Source organism: Malus sylvestris, chromosome 1, assembly GCF_916048215.2.
Source record: "Malus sylvestris chromosome 1, drMalSylv7.2, whole genome shotgun sequence".
In the NCBI taxonomy this organism is placed as follows: Eukaryota; Viridiplantae; Streptophyta; class Magnoliopsida; order Rosales; family Rosaceae; genus Malus; species Malus sylvestris.
Genome location: NC_062260.1, coordinates 10,584,624 through 10,596,936, shown reverse-complemented (window position 1 = coordinate 10,596,936; position 12,313 = coordinate 10,584,624). Strand labels below are relative to the sequence as shown.

The 12,313-nt window shown below is 37.3% G+C and overlaps 2 protein-coding genes across 7 annotated transcripts; one reads left to right on the top strand and one right to left on the bottom strand.

The window, feature by feature from the left end:
* Nucleotides 1–2,601: 2,601 nt before the first annotated feature.
* LOC126633047 (mitochondrial uncoupling protein 5-like) lies at nt 2,602–4,125 on the top strand. The gene has a single exon (XM_050303594.1). It carries the CDS (start codon nt 2,936–2,938, stop codon nt 3,905–3,907), a length of 972 nt encoding a protein of 323 aa, XP_050159551.1. The 5' UTR covers nt 2,602–2,935; the 3' UTR covers nt 3,908–4,125.
* Nucleotides 4,126–6,666: 2,541 nt separating this feature from the next.
* Nucleotides 6,667–11,548, bottom strand: LOC126627270 (uncharacterized). 6 transcript variants are annotated; one of them, XM_050296829.1, is made up of 14 exons: nt 11,355–11,548; nt 10,988–11,099; nt 10,149–10,840; nt 9,706–9,971; nt 9,321–9,617; nt 9,128–9,215; nt 8,892–9,022; nt 8,709–8,825; nt 8,443–8,606; nt 8,137–8,317; nt 7,852–8,046; nt 7,533–7,721; nt 7,355–7,435; nt 6,667–7,203 (listed from the first exon to the last, which is right to left on the bottom strand). In XM_050296829.1, the coding sequence occupies exons 7-14, from the start codon at nt 8,916–8,918 to the stop codon at nt 7,075–7,077; spliced, it is 1,083 nt and encodes a 360-aa protein (XP_050152786.1). In that variant the 5' UTR covers nt 8,919–9,022; nt 9,128–9,215; nt 9,321–9,617; nt 9,706–9,971; nt 10,149–10,840; nt 10,988–11,099; nt 11,355–11,548; the 3' UTR covers nt 6,667–7,074. The 6 variants fall into 6 exon arrangements, with proteins under 6 accessions (XP_050152786.1, XP_050152715.1, XP_050153020.1 ...); XM_050296758.1 differs by having other exon boundaries at nt 10,988–11,057; XM_050297063.1 differs by having other exon boundaries at nt 7,373–7,435; nt 10,988–11,057.
* Nucleotides 11,549–12,313: the final 765 nt, after the last annotated feature.

Here is a 12,313-nt window from a genome sequence, read left to right as displayed (position 1 = left end):
ATAAAGGCCAATTTGTCTTTTGAGTGGGAATCCCAGTCCAGTCAACAATATTAATTATCATTTCGTCCCATTGAATTTTGAACGGCCAAATGAATTCTGAATGCGGCCAGTTCCCTTCGAAGTAGATATCAAATTTTGGATGAAAATGTTACGGTGTATGTTTGATATTAAAATTCTTTTAATTCAAGCGTTATTAGCAAATTGAATTTGAAATTTTTGTGATTAAGAGTTGAATTTGACATCATTGTCAATTTTATTTTTAATATTAGCAACATAATGATGGTTCTCTTATTCGATTAATATTTCCACCAATAAAATTTGTAACTCAATAATTTTTAATAAATACAACCGTTTAAAGTTCTACACTAATAAGAAAATATTATTTAACAATTTGGTCGAAGAAAGAACCACAAAAGTATGACATAAAATTTCAGACTGTCACATGAACTGTAAAATTCACCTTTGATAAAAAATTCCTAAACTTTTTAGCCGCAAAAGGTGATGAATGATAAGTAAACTACGGAAGCACTTGCAGATTTGAAGATTGCAATGCATACCCTCTAGGAGTCCACGGTGCCATTTTCCATTTTGGTAAGGAGGAGTCTCCGGTGTCATAAGCATTTTTGAATGTTTACGCAAATGAAACTTAAAAACAATCCATTGACCTAAATAACATATAACACACTCAGTCTCTCATCCTAAACGTTCACGCGAGTGTAACTTACAAATAATCCGTGTACTTTTAATATTTTTGGTTCTACAATACGTAGACGGCATAGAGTCTGAAAAAAATATATTAGAATGTTACGAGGCCAAGTGAATTAGTTATTTATATAAGCAACTTTTAAGGGAATTGAGTTCAAAGAAATTAACGAATACTTTGTTATATAAGGAATAATGAAGTTTTATCTTGATAATTAAATAGGCAAATGGTTTCGGATTGAATTAAATTTTTGCAAGGATGATCTATGAATAAAGACTTACAAAATAGACGGTTCGGATCGTTAAAGTTCGATATGAAATGGACCTCACAACTAATCCCCATTTTTTGAAAAAAAAAAAATCCCTTTGCATAAAGAGCTCTTACACACACACACCACCAGAGTGAAAGGACTGAAAAAAGTGTATGAGATAGTCGAAAACGCTTTGCTTAGTTAATACTAAGCATGAAAGTTCAACCCTTGTGACACAAGACGCAACTTTATAGACATTAAAAATTTGAGTCAAAGGATAGCATATATATATACACACACACATATGGTTATAGGCTCTTTGTACAAAGAGGTCTCTATTTTTGGGTAAAAACGAGGACTAATTATAGGGCTCACTCCATGTTGAATTTTAATAATTCGAACCGTCTATTTTGTAATCTCGATTTATTAATCATCCTTACAAAAATTCAATTTAATCCGAAACCATTTGCTTATTTAATTATCACGTTGAAATTTCATTATTTCTTAGAGAACAAAATATTCATCAATTTCTTTGAACTCAATTAGATGCCTCAAATATGGTTGAAAAATAAATGGCTCGGATTGTTAAAGTACGATGTGGTGTGAGTTCAACAACTAATCCTTATTTTTATAAATAAATAAAAAATCCTTTCCTTTAAAAGCCTCCTATATGGTTGAATAATGTAGAGGAATAGAACAAACATCAACATGAAAGGTAGGAATATTCTTTGATTATGATTGGGGTTGTGTTAGCCTGCTAGGGACACAACTTATACGTTTGCATGGATCCAACTCGAGTTGTAATTTGTATGGACGAGTTAGAAAGACAACAAATTGGGTCAAATACATTACCAAGCTATTCAAATGCGGCTTTAATTTGTGTTAAGGTATAAAGTACTAATAACCATACAAAAATCACCAAACTTGAATCCATATCATTCTAATTTTCATTTTCGGTAAGTAAGCATGCCAAAATTAGATCTAATTTGTTACAGTACTATATACATTTACTAAACATGGGTATAGAAATTATTCTAAATCGTGCATAAAAAAATAAAAAAATTTAATTAAATCTAAAAGCATTCATTCGTACATCTGAGGTCCTAAGTTTGATTCAACTCTTGAAAATTAAGAATCGACTATTTGATCCCATTCTCATTCTTTTTTTCCTTCTTTGATTCATTAATCCCTCATTTTGAGTAAGTAAATATACCATAATTCATTTGTTTGATAAAAGAAAACTCAATTCAAATCGAATTATAAACTTGCATATAACTATAATAAATTGTATACAATTTTATACCTACCTCCTCTCGATCAAGTAACAAGAAATATAAATATAAGGCTTTAAACAAATCGTTGGTGGCAAATAAAAATTGCTTTAGTCCGGGTGTAAAACCTGTTTTTGAATTTTATCAATATGGTTAAATCAAATTCAAAAATGGAATTGAATTGAGGAGGCAGGGAGTTGTACTTTTTAGACGAACGAATGGGAATGCAATGCATGCATGAGCTAGCGGGGGCCACAACCGTGTAGACAAAAAAGGTCATTACAATTTAGTACCTTCTCTTTCTTCTTAAATGGCGGTTGTTATACCTCGTCGGATTAAAATGAATCAAAGAAGATCAACATTAAAAAATTAAAATTATGCGACAGAAGTATAAAAAATGCGTGTGAATAGCCCTACGTGCTAAATCCTTTCACGAAGGCGCTTGCCTTGTCCTATAAATATTCTCAATTCCCTGGATTGTCTGCAAACCAGTCCATCCTGTTTAATCAAATTCCGTTAATTTCGCGTGAGTCTGCGGATAGCATATGTCTCAGAGGCCTAACATCCCCCACTCTTCCTCCATCGCCTTCAGCCTCCATTCCCATCTCCTCGTCTCCAGTGAGATGAACCCTAATTCCAACTGGCCCTCTTAACATCATTAAACTTTCTAATTTATTCTTATTTTCCGTTTCTTCCCCAAGAAAATTCGACATGGGTATCAAAGGTTTTGTTGAAGGAGGCATCGCTTCCATCATCGCCGGCTGCTCCACCCACCCTCTTGACCTCGTCAAGGTCCGAATGCAGCTCCAGGGCGAAACCCACGTCCCGAACCCGGCTGAGCAGACAGTGCGCCCGGCTTTTGCTTCCGTCCACACAGCCGCCAGACGCGGCTCCATCCCCCTCCCCCAACCACCGCCTCCTGCGGTCCGTGCCGGTCCAATCACCGTTGCGGTTCGCATAATTCAGCAAGAAGGCGTCTCCGCCATGTTCTCCGGCGTCTCTGCTACCATGCTCCGGCAGACTCTCTACTCCACAACCCGAATGGGCCTCTACGACATTCTCAAGCAAAAATGGACCGACCCGACAACCCGCAACATGCCACTCCCCCGCAAAATCACAGCAGGATTGATCGCCGGAGCCGTCGGCGCCGCCGTCGGAAACCCTGCCGACGTGGCCATGGTCCGAATGCAAGCAGACGGGCGTCTCCCGGTGGCTCAGCAGCGTAACTACAAGAGCGTGGTGGACGCCATCGGCCGCATGGCCAAGCAAGAAGGGGTGACGAGCCTTTGGCGCGGGTCGTCGCTGACGATCAATCGCGCGATGCTGGTGACGGCGTCGCAGCTGGCATCGTACGATCAGATTAAAGAGATGATCGTGGACAAAGGGATTATGCGCGACGGGCTCGGGACCCACGTAACGGCGAGCTTCGCAGCGGGGTTTGTGGCGGCGGTGGCGTCAAACCCGGTCGACGTGATCAAGACTAGGGTGATGAATATGAAGGTGGAGGCCGGGGCTGAGCCGCCGTACTCGGGGGCGTTCGATTGCGCGCTCAAAACGGTGCGTTCGGAGGGCCCCATGGCGCTTTATAAAGGCTTTGTGCCTACGATTTCGCGGCAAGGGCCTTTTACCGTTGTGCTGTTTGTGACGCTGGAGCAGGTACGCAAGCTGCTCAAGGATTTCTGAACGTAGGATTCAGAAAGTGAACGGTGGTGATTGTATTCGATGTGATGACGAAAAAAAGTACTTTCTAGAATATGGGCATGTGTCTTTTTTTTTTTGTAATTTTTTTTATTATTATTGTTTAAATTCCTTTAGATTGGGAAGGAATTAACTTAATTAAGAGGTCGTTAGCAAAAACACAAAAACAAAAGTAATATATTAAGATGCAATATTGACTCTAAGTAATGTGCCATATAATATACCTAAGTGCTTGTGTATTTGATTGTATTTCAATCCCCTTTATGTTTATCAGATTGTTAAATTTACGATATAAATTGGTGGTGTGATTCTATGATTTGGAGAACCCTAGTTTTATTTGGAATATTCTTGCGTACCTCAATTGTGTACAAGTTAACACACGACTAATCTATTAAAATGAACCATATGTAGCGTGTTTTATGTTGATGAACTTATCAATGTTGAGACTAAACTTATAAAATTGGACAATAGTTCAACATATTGTGACTTACAAGTCCCGTCTAGATAGTTAAAACAATACCAAACTGTTCTGGTCACATTGAGTCACCAAAACCAAAAAAATTTATACTCGTTACCATTATTTGATACTGGTAGTTTTAATCTGAAATGTACATTTATGAAGAGTGAAGGGCTTAAGGTTGAAACCTCTAGACTAACACTTGTCATGTGAAATGAATGCTGAGTTGCAATTGCATGAATCAATCTAAAACAACAACTGGAAATTCGGCTCAAATTAGAACCCAATGGAAATGAAAACACTTAACTGTTGATGAAGCCTTTGTGGTTCAAATTATTGATGCTCAGAATTCACCATTTTGATAAGATAATTCTAGCTATTGGTCAAATAATATTTCACTTTTCAATACTAAATAAGCCCCGAGTTCAAATCAATACAAAAGCAAAAGTCTCATAACGAACTTGTGCTTATGTCCAAGACTATATAAATAAGTCCATTTAGTAGTTCAACTGGATCATATACATACGACTCGATATGACGACTTAGCTTTTAATTTTGTTTCGAGAGTCAACTCAAATCCCTTCATATTTGACATAAACCAACTAAATTTAATTCCGTCTGGATTTTAAATAATATCATCTTAACACCACATTGTCAAGAATGCCAACCAAAGGCTTTGCCATACCTTTCAATTTCATCCACTACCTCTTCCTTGCCTACTATTCGCACCATCATCTTTTTCTTTTCTTTTTTGTTTTGGGGTGAATCACTATTTTGAGATTGTCAATTAAACATTGGAGAAAAGATAGGTTTTGCATTTGCATATTAAGTAATTGAGTTACTTCTCATATTAACTGTCAATTGATTTTATAATGAAACTTTAACTTTTTTCATATTATCAAAGCAAGTTGTCCCGTCTATAAAGTCCAACGGCCACGCCTAATCCACATTACCTCATTTTGTGTTGTCTACGTATTAGTCTTGAAAGGATAATGCTAGGGAGTCCACACCTAATCCACACCGATCCACATCACCCATTTTGTCTTATTTACGTGTTAGGCTTGAAAGGGTAATGCTAGGGAGACCACACCTGATCCACACTTGATCCACATCACCCATTTTGTGTTGTCTTCATGTTAGGCTTGAAAGGGTAATGCTAGAGAGACCAAATTTTTAAACCAAATTATGTAAACGAAATGATGTGGTTGTTGATGAATGAAATTATTCATTAAGTATCGATTGACGTTCTTATTTCCTATTAGTGATACATCATTTGGTTTGAAAATTTGGTCTTCCTAGCATTACCTGCTTGAAACTTCACTATAGGAGAAAGAGACATCTTGCATGTGCTTGTAAGCAACTGAGTTACTCCACATATTCTTAATTGGTTTTATAGTAGAAACCTAACGTTTTTCACAAGATCTCCTTTTTTTTTCGATGTGAGATTCATGCTCTTAATAATATTTATATTTAAAGATAAGATAGATCCCATGAAAATGATTGTTAGTAGGCGTGATACTATGATGATTTGCATCGTAGAATGGGGTTAGTACCTAACTATAGTCAATAGGCTTAGAAATTTCTAGGAAAGTGGTAAGACTCGAACAACTTCACAAGTTGGGAGATATAATGGTAGGTTCAAAGGTTCATTCATTTCGAAATGGCACTTTGAAAGTTAAAAGTGCAACGTATTTTGCACCACCAAATTCAATGGACCATTGCATTCATGCTTTTTAGCCCCACCATGTGTGCTCAATCAAAGTTTGTTCCTGTCTTGTAACGTTATTAACACTTTAAAATAATTTTTTTTTTTTTTCACTTTTTCTCATAGATACCATAAAGCTGGTAGAAATCAAATCTTCAAGTATTGCCTTCTCTGATTGTGTTCACTATCATTTTCATGATTTGGGCTTCCTACATAGTCGGTTTAGTAGTTGTTTCTCCATATGTCACAATATAAGTAGATAGAAAATATATTTTTAATGACCCTTCACTTATATTAGGATACATAGCGTACCAGTTTGTATTTCGGGTACTCCGCAAAATCTCTATCTATACTCAGGCCTAGTTCCTACATTTTAACACCAAGTGGTGCTTGTACATTCTTATATTAGGTATATGACTTGGTGCAACGTCATTTTCGTTTTATCAGTTGGTCAATTACGTTGCACAAAGAGAGAGCAGCCTCTCTCTCTTCTCACATCTCATTGCCTACACAAAAGTTCCTCTACCCCATGATTGGAAATATAAAAAGAAAAAGAAAAAAAATCAGAGACAGAACATCTAATTTACGGTAATAGGGCATTTTTAATCCCCCTTTCAAACATTCATCTCCTGTTTTCATTTAAGCTCTTCAGGCAGAATTGTGTGTTGTAGATTTAGAACCTAACGCATTTACAACCTTGTAAATATATTGCAGAGACTGTATGGAAGGAAGAACTGTATTTACAACCACCATGAAGGCCATGGTGGGCATCCTATGAAATCAACATACAACTCAGACTCAAAATTTGACAAATTTTTTGCCATGTCAAAATTCGTTACTCGGAACTTTGTGCTCGTGTTGTCTCCTTAGTTATGCCACTGGCCAGCGCTTCTTCTTCATTGGAAATGAAATCAAATAAGGTCGTCTTCTATGTTCGGTACACACTGCGCACGCATAAAAAATCGTAGCTGATGACTGTATTTCTCCATGTTACATACGTACAACATCTTTCAGCATGGAATGTACTTCTTCCATCGATCCTGGTGGCGACAAGTCTCTTTCCTTCAACGAGTTCCTGCGTAGTCTTTGCATTTCTGATGCAAATATGTCATCCAGGTTCTGCCATTATAAGAACAATGATTAGCACTTTAGTACAAGTCTACAAAAATCATTAGTACAGATACTAATTCACATATTAAACATTTTATCTTGTTAACATGAACTAGCTGCAATAACATGTAGATAATCAATATCTAGTAGAAAGTTCAACGGCTGAAGAGAAACTTACAGAAACTGCCACGCGCAAGCCTTTGTACTCCTCTTTCTTATCCTCCGAGATATGCAGTACATCCTACAGAAATTAAATTGGAAAGAAAATTAAATTTTACATGCCAATTCAAGAGGGAGAGGTTGTATCTTGTATGGTAAAGATTAAGAGCTCAGTTTACCTGCCCCAACCGGTCCCAGAACTCTCGGCAGAGTTCTACAAACACGGTAGGATCAACAACAGTATGGAGATGATCAATCATCTCCCGCAAAAGAACCTCCAAAGGCTTCATTCTGCTTTGAACAACTGATTTCTCCGCCTTTGAGCGTTGAATAATGTTCTTCAGCTTTGTTTTGTTACGAACTCTAGTCTGTATTTACAAGGAAATAGAAAGAAAAAAAAATCATTTATTAATCAAACTCTGTAAATTTTTGTAGTTAACAGATAGTTCAACAGCATTGATGCACATGCACATTTCAAACTGAAAATTCAGTACTCGCATTCTCATAAAGCTTCTCGACAATGGCTAGTCGGTAGGTTCTAAGTTTGGTTCCGAGTAGAGCAGATACGTCATTAAGATGTTCGCCTGTGGCATATCCATCGCGGATGCAAGAACTCCGAGACATCAACTGGCTTTCAATATGGGGCCACAGCACATCGAGCGTCCTCTTCATGGAATTTAAAAGAATTCCTAACTGAGAGATGATACATAATATTGATGAGTATACCCTAAAAAGAAAGATCGAAGTTCCAAGTAGATGTTCAAGTAAGAAATAGAGCCTCACCTCATTTGGGACCGAATATGTGCTAATGCTTTGTCTGGATAAAAACAATACGATGAAATCGAATACCTCTTGATGACTTAACAGATTTGTGCTCATTTCCTTCACATCTGCTAGCAGATCATATAATAAGGTGAGACAATCTAAAGTAGGGGTCGCGACATCCATGACATAGGAAAGGTATCTGCAAGTAGCATGAAAATTTATATATAATAGCCGTTAGAAGATCCATAGTAGGTAATATTTCACTACCTTAGTCCTAACATGATAGCATGATAAGTTACTTTGAGTCCTAACATATTTCACTACCTTAAATTGGTGTATGCCTTTGATACTCCATAGTAAGATGCAAATTCCGTCAATAACCACTTCCACAGGCCATGTAATAACAAATTTCTTTCCTGAAAATGTTGAACTTTCATTGCAATTTCTAAGACACAGTCATATACCACAGTTTCTGCAATGGAACCATACTGGACAAGGAAAGAAGAGGAAGAGAATATCAAAAACCGAACTCCAAAGATACGTCAATCAGTTTCGAAGAAAGGATTTAGCTATCGTTGAATATTAACAACCTTAAGATTACTATTTTCAACTGGAATACTCGAATAATCCATGCTTAATTGTATTCTGCCGACAGGTTCATCCTCTAGATCACTACTATATATAGGCCACCATCGTATCTTGTCGCCCTGCATTAAAAATAGATATTTAATTCCAAAGCATAAATATCAACCTTCTTACAGATAGTGAATTACTGAATTCTGAAAATTGTATCGGTTCATCAGCAATAGCAGCCACTTTGACTAGGGCATGACCACAACCACAATGTTGTCCCTTGGAATTTTGTACTTGTATGATCACGTCATCACCAACGCTATTTGGAAACCTGTAGTAAACCAGTCGTTTAACAATACAACTACGTACAACAGTACAAGTATGGACCAAATGAAAGAGTGAATGAAAAGAGAAAATAAAGGACAAGAGTACATACAACACACGGGTTTCACCGGATCCTGGTTGCATTTGTACTGCATCCTCTTCAGGTGAACTTGTCAATCTCACGAAGCAGGAATAAGTTTCTGACAGAATTAGGTCGGCAAATGTCAGATACTACCCGACAAAAGAAAACCATCTGCACCTTAGTATCTAAAGGAATGCTTAAAATGTACAAAAGATTCACATACCTTGCACTCCTTCATACAATGAAGAGCGATTGCACAAAGTATTTGCCCTCATTTTTAGGAAGCTTGATCCTTGTTTTATAGATTTCCTTCCAGCTCCTAGGCAAGCCAAGCTCCAATGAGAAAAGGAACCGTTTGAGATCAACTTTATGTTCTGTGTAGAATTCAATGCAGAAGATAAAGTTGATCTCAAATTAGAGAAGCGCCTACAACATGAGTCATAACGAATCCTTGGTAGTTTTGGAGATGGGAAACTGCAGCTAGAAGGTTGTTCATCCGAATCCATTTTCACTTTACGAACTGTTGAATGACGAAATTTCAGTGAGGCAATGAAGAACCTAACATTTTAATTGAAAAAGAAAATGAGGAATTCAATGAAGTAGGGTACCTTGCAATTTTATTTTTCCAGAAGCTTTCACATGTTTTGGAGCAGGAGCAGCTAATGTATTGATTGGCTGTGAAGGACGCTGTTCTGCCAAAAGTTCAGCTTCTGATTGCAATAATACATGCTATAAACCAAATGCATCTCACAACAGTGCGCTCTCATTCTCCAAGAATCCTTGAACTTCAGCACAATAGCTCTGAGCCCAAGCATGAAGACAGAGCCTAACACATGCATCATAAGCGATTACAGCACACCATGTACCCTGCACACTGAATAAATAAAACCCCTAAACTTAAAACGACTACTGGATCAGTGAGATAACTATCAAATGTAGAACAGAACAGTTCAGTGTTCTTGTAAAAATTTCTCTAAAGCACTTATATTCGATAATCAAACACCGAGTCATTATGTGGTTATTCAAAATATAATTCAGCTATGTAACCAACCATTCACTAAATACTGGGAGGCGAGCAGGTGAACGAACTGGCGAGTTAGAAGTTCCATTGCCGAAAGAATAATGCATAGGGCTGCTTGAGTAGACACTTTTTGTTTTTCTTAAACCATTAGTGTTTGCAGGAACACTCCAATTCGAAGTGTGAGCTGTGTTGTATGCTCTAATAAGTGAACTTGGCTCAACAACACGTTCAATCTCCGAAACAGAACCATAAAGTGGAGGAGTGATGGGATTACTATTCGAAAGCTTATTTTTGGATGTTGTTTCTATATTACCACTTGAATTGTATGATTCCTTCCGGGCACCACCATTGTTGCTTTTCGTTTGCCTAAACGGAAGTTCAGTACTAGTGATCGAATCAGACAATTCAAATTCGGTAAAAGCAGGGTATATTGCTTGGTTCCTTCCAAACTCCCGAGCCATTCTCAATTGGATTTTCTCCCTCGACAAACTAGATTCAGTCTGAATTTGATCACAACCCTGAATTCACTGCCTTTACTTCGATGCCACGCCTTTAGAACCCAAAGTGTTGGAAGCTCTGTCATCCAAGGGGGACCATGCAACTGAGTACTTCCTATCAGTGGCCACATTCTAACAGTCAGAGTCTGTGTCCATGTCTGAATCGCAGCTCTTCATTCCTCCTCCATTCCTCAAGTTGTTGACAGCAGATTGTACTTTATGTTTCTGTTACACACAAAACCAAATTAGAAAATCTCTATGCTATGCGCGCGACTGCGCACACCCACAAAGAGTTGGCAAGTCATCAAAGACAAGAAATTTCGAAGCCAACAACTTTAAACCGTAGCTAAATTCTTAACAAAAAGCGCGTACCTCTCCAACCCATCTAAGACCATTGGTGTCCATCCCTTGGTCGAACACAATTGTCGAAACTCCTTTTGACCTAACAGATTCACCAATATCAAAACTTGTTTGTAGAGAAAATCTGAGAAGCAACAAACAAGACTCGTTTATTGGTCCGATGACAAGTAGAGTGATCAACCAAGTGCTTATGCTTCTGGGAATCCCTCTAAAAAAAACAACAAATGATTTGGGGGAAGAAGATTGTTACTCCTTTGATTTACTTATTTTGTTTTTTCTAATGATCTTTTGATCAAACAGGAAACTTGTGAGAAAAAGCACTTTCCAAAGAAGAATAAATGTACTTAATAACTAAGAACAATTGAGATTTGAGACTTACCCAAATCAATATCATGGAGCTTTTGAGGGCAACTCTTTAAAATTATTGGGTTTTGCTCTCTCTCTCTCTCTCTCTCTCTCTCTCTCTCTCCTCCAGGAAATTTTCCTTTTCTGTATCCTGTAAATTCCCTCTGGTTTTTGGTATTCAAAATATAAGAAAATATTTTATTTTGGTTTGAAAATACCCAACCCTTCGATGGGATTAATTCGAAACAAAATAAAAGGGGACTTAAAATAATAATAATTAGGTTCTTATGATCAAGACAGAAAGGCATTTGAAGGAGACGTGCGAATGAAGAGATGCTGACGTGGCATGCGCAATCACTGTTTCTCATAATGGTCGAATTCTCTTCGCGCGTACTTTTTCCTTCTCGTTTTAGGTTCACACATTCCATGCACCCACTTTGGACTTGGACTGCATTTTCCTTTCATTTGTGTCTTTCATCATAAGAAAATTAATGAACTGAAATTGATGCCTCTTCCCTATCAAGAAAAACTTACATGAAACGAGTTCATTATCACGTGGTGTTTCCTATCTAATAATGTATTGTCATGTGCAAGTTTTTCTTCAATATGTGATGGCTTTTGTTTCGTTTTTGTTTTTGTTTCTTGTAAAATGAGGTTTTATCTTTAAATTTTAGATTTGAAGCATTAATATCAATTTGTTGTCATAATGAGGACGCGAGGGATGGAACCAAACGTGATTGGTGAGTTAGGACAGATGTCAACTATCACACTGATATTGTCTCAACTTAACCACCTACACAGTCTGGCAAGTGTTGGATCTTCTCGCAAAGGTCCTTGGTGATTTTAAGTAACAGTATATTCTACCAAGTTTTCAATAAACCCTAATGAAACCTTATTGAGCAAAAACTCAATAACTAAATAAAATAAAACTAATAAAATGAAGTGTAATGTTATGTCTTGAGTTGTTGGATTATTTGAATAGTCTAAGGCGAG

Coding starts and splice junctions, on each gene's coding strand:
- LOC126633047 (XM_050303594.1), top strand. CDS start 2,936: ATGGGTATCAAAGGTTTTGTTGAAGGAGGCATCGCTTCCATCATCGCC.
- LOC126627270 (XM_050296829.1), bottom strand. CDS start 8,918: ATGAACCGATACAATTTTCAGAATTCA. Junction 8,826..8,891: donor GATACAATTTTCAGAATTCA/GTAATTCACTAT, acceptor TTTTTAATGCAG/GGCGACAAGATACGATGGTG. Junction 8,047..8,136: donor CATATTCGGTCCCAAATGAG/GTGAGGCTCTAT, acceptor ATCATCTCTCAG/TTAGGAATTCTTTTAAATTC.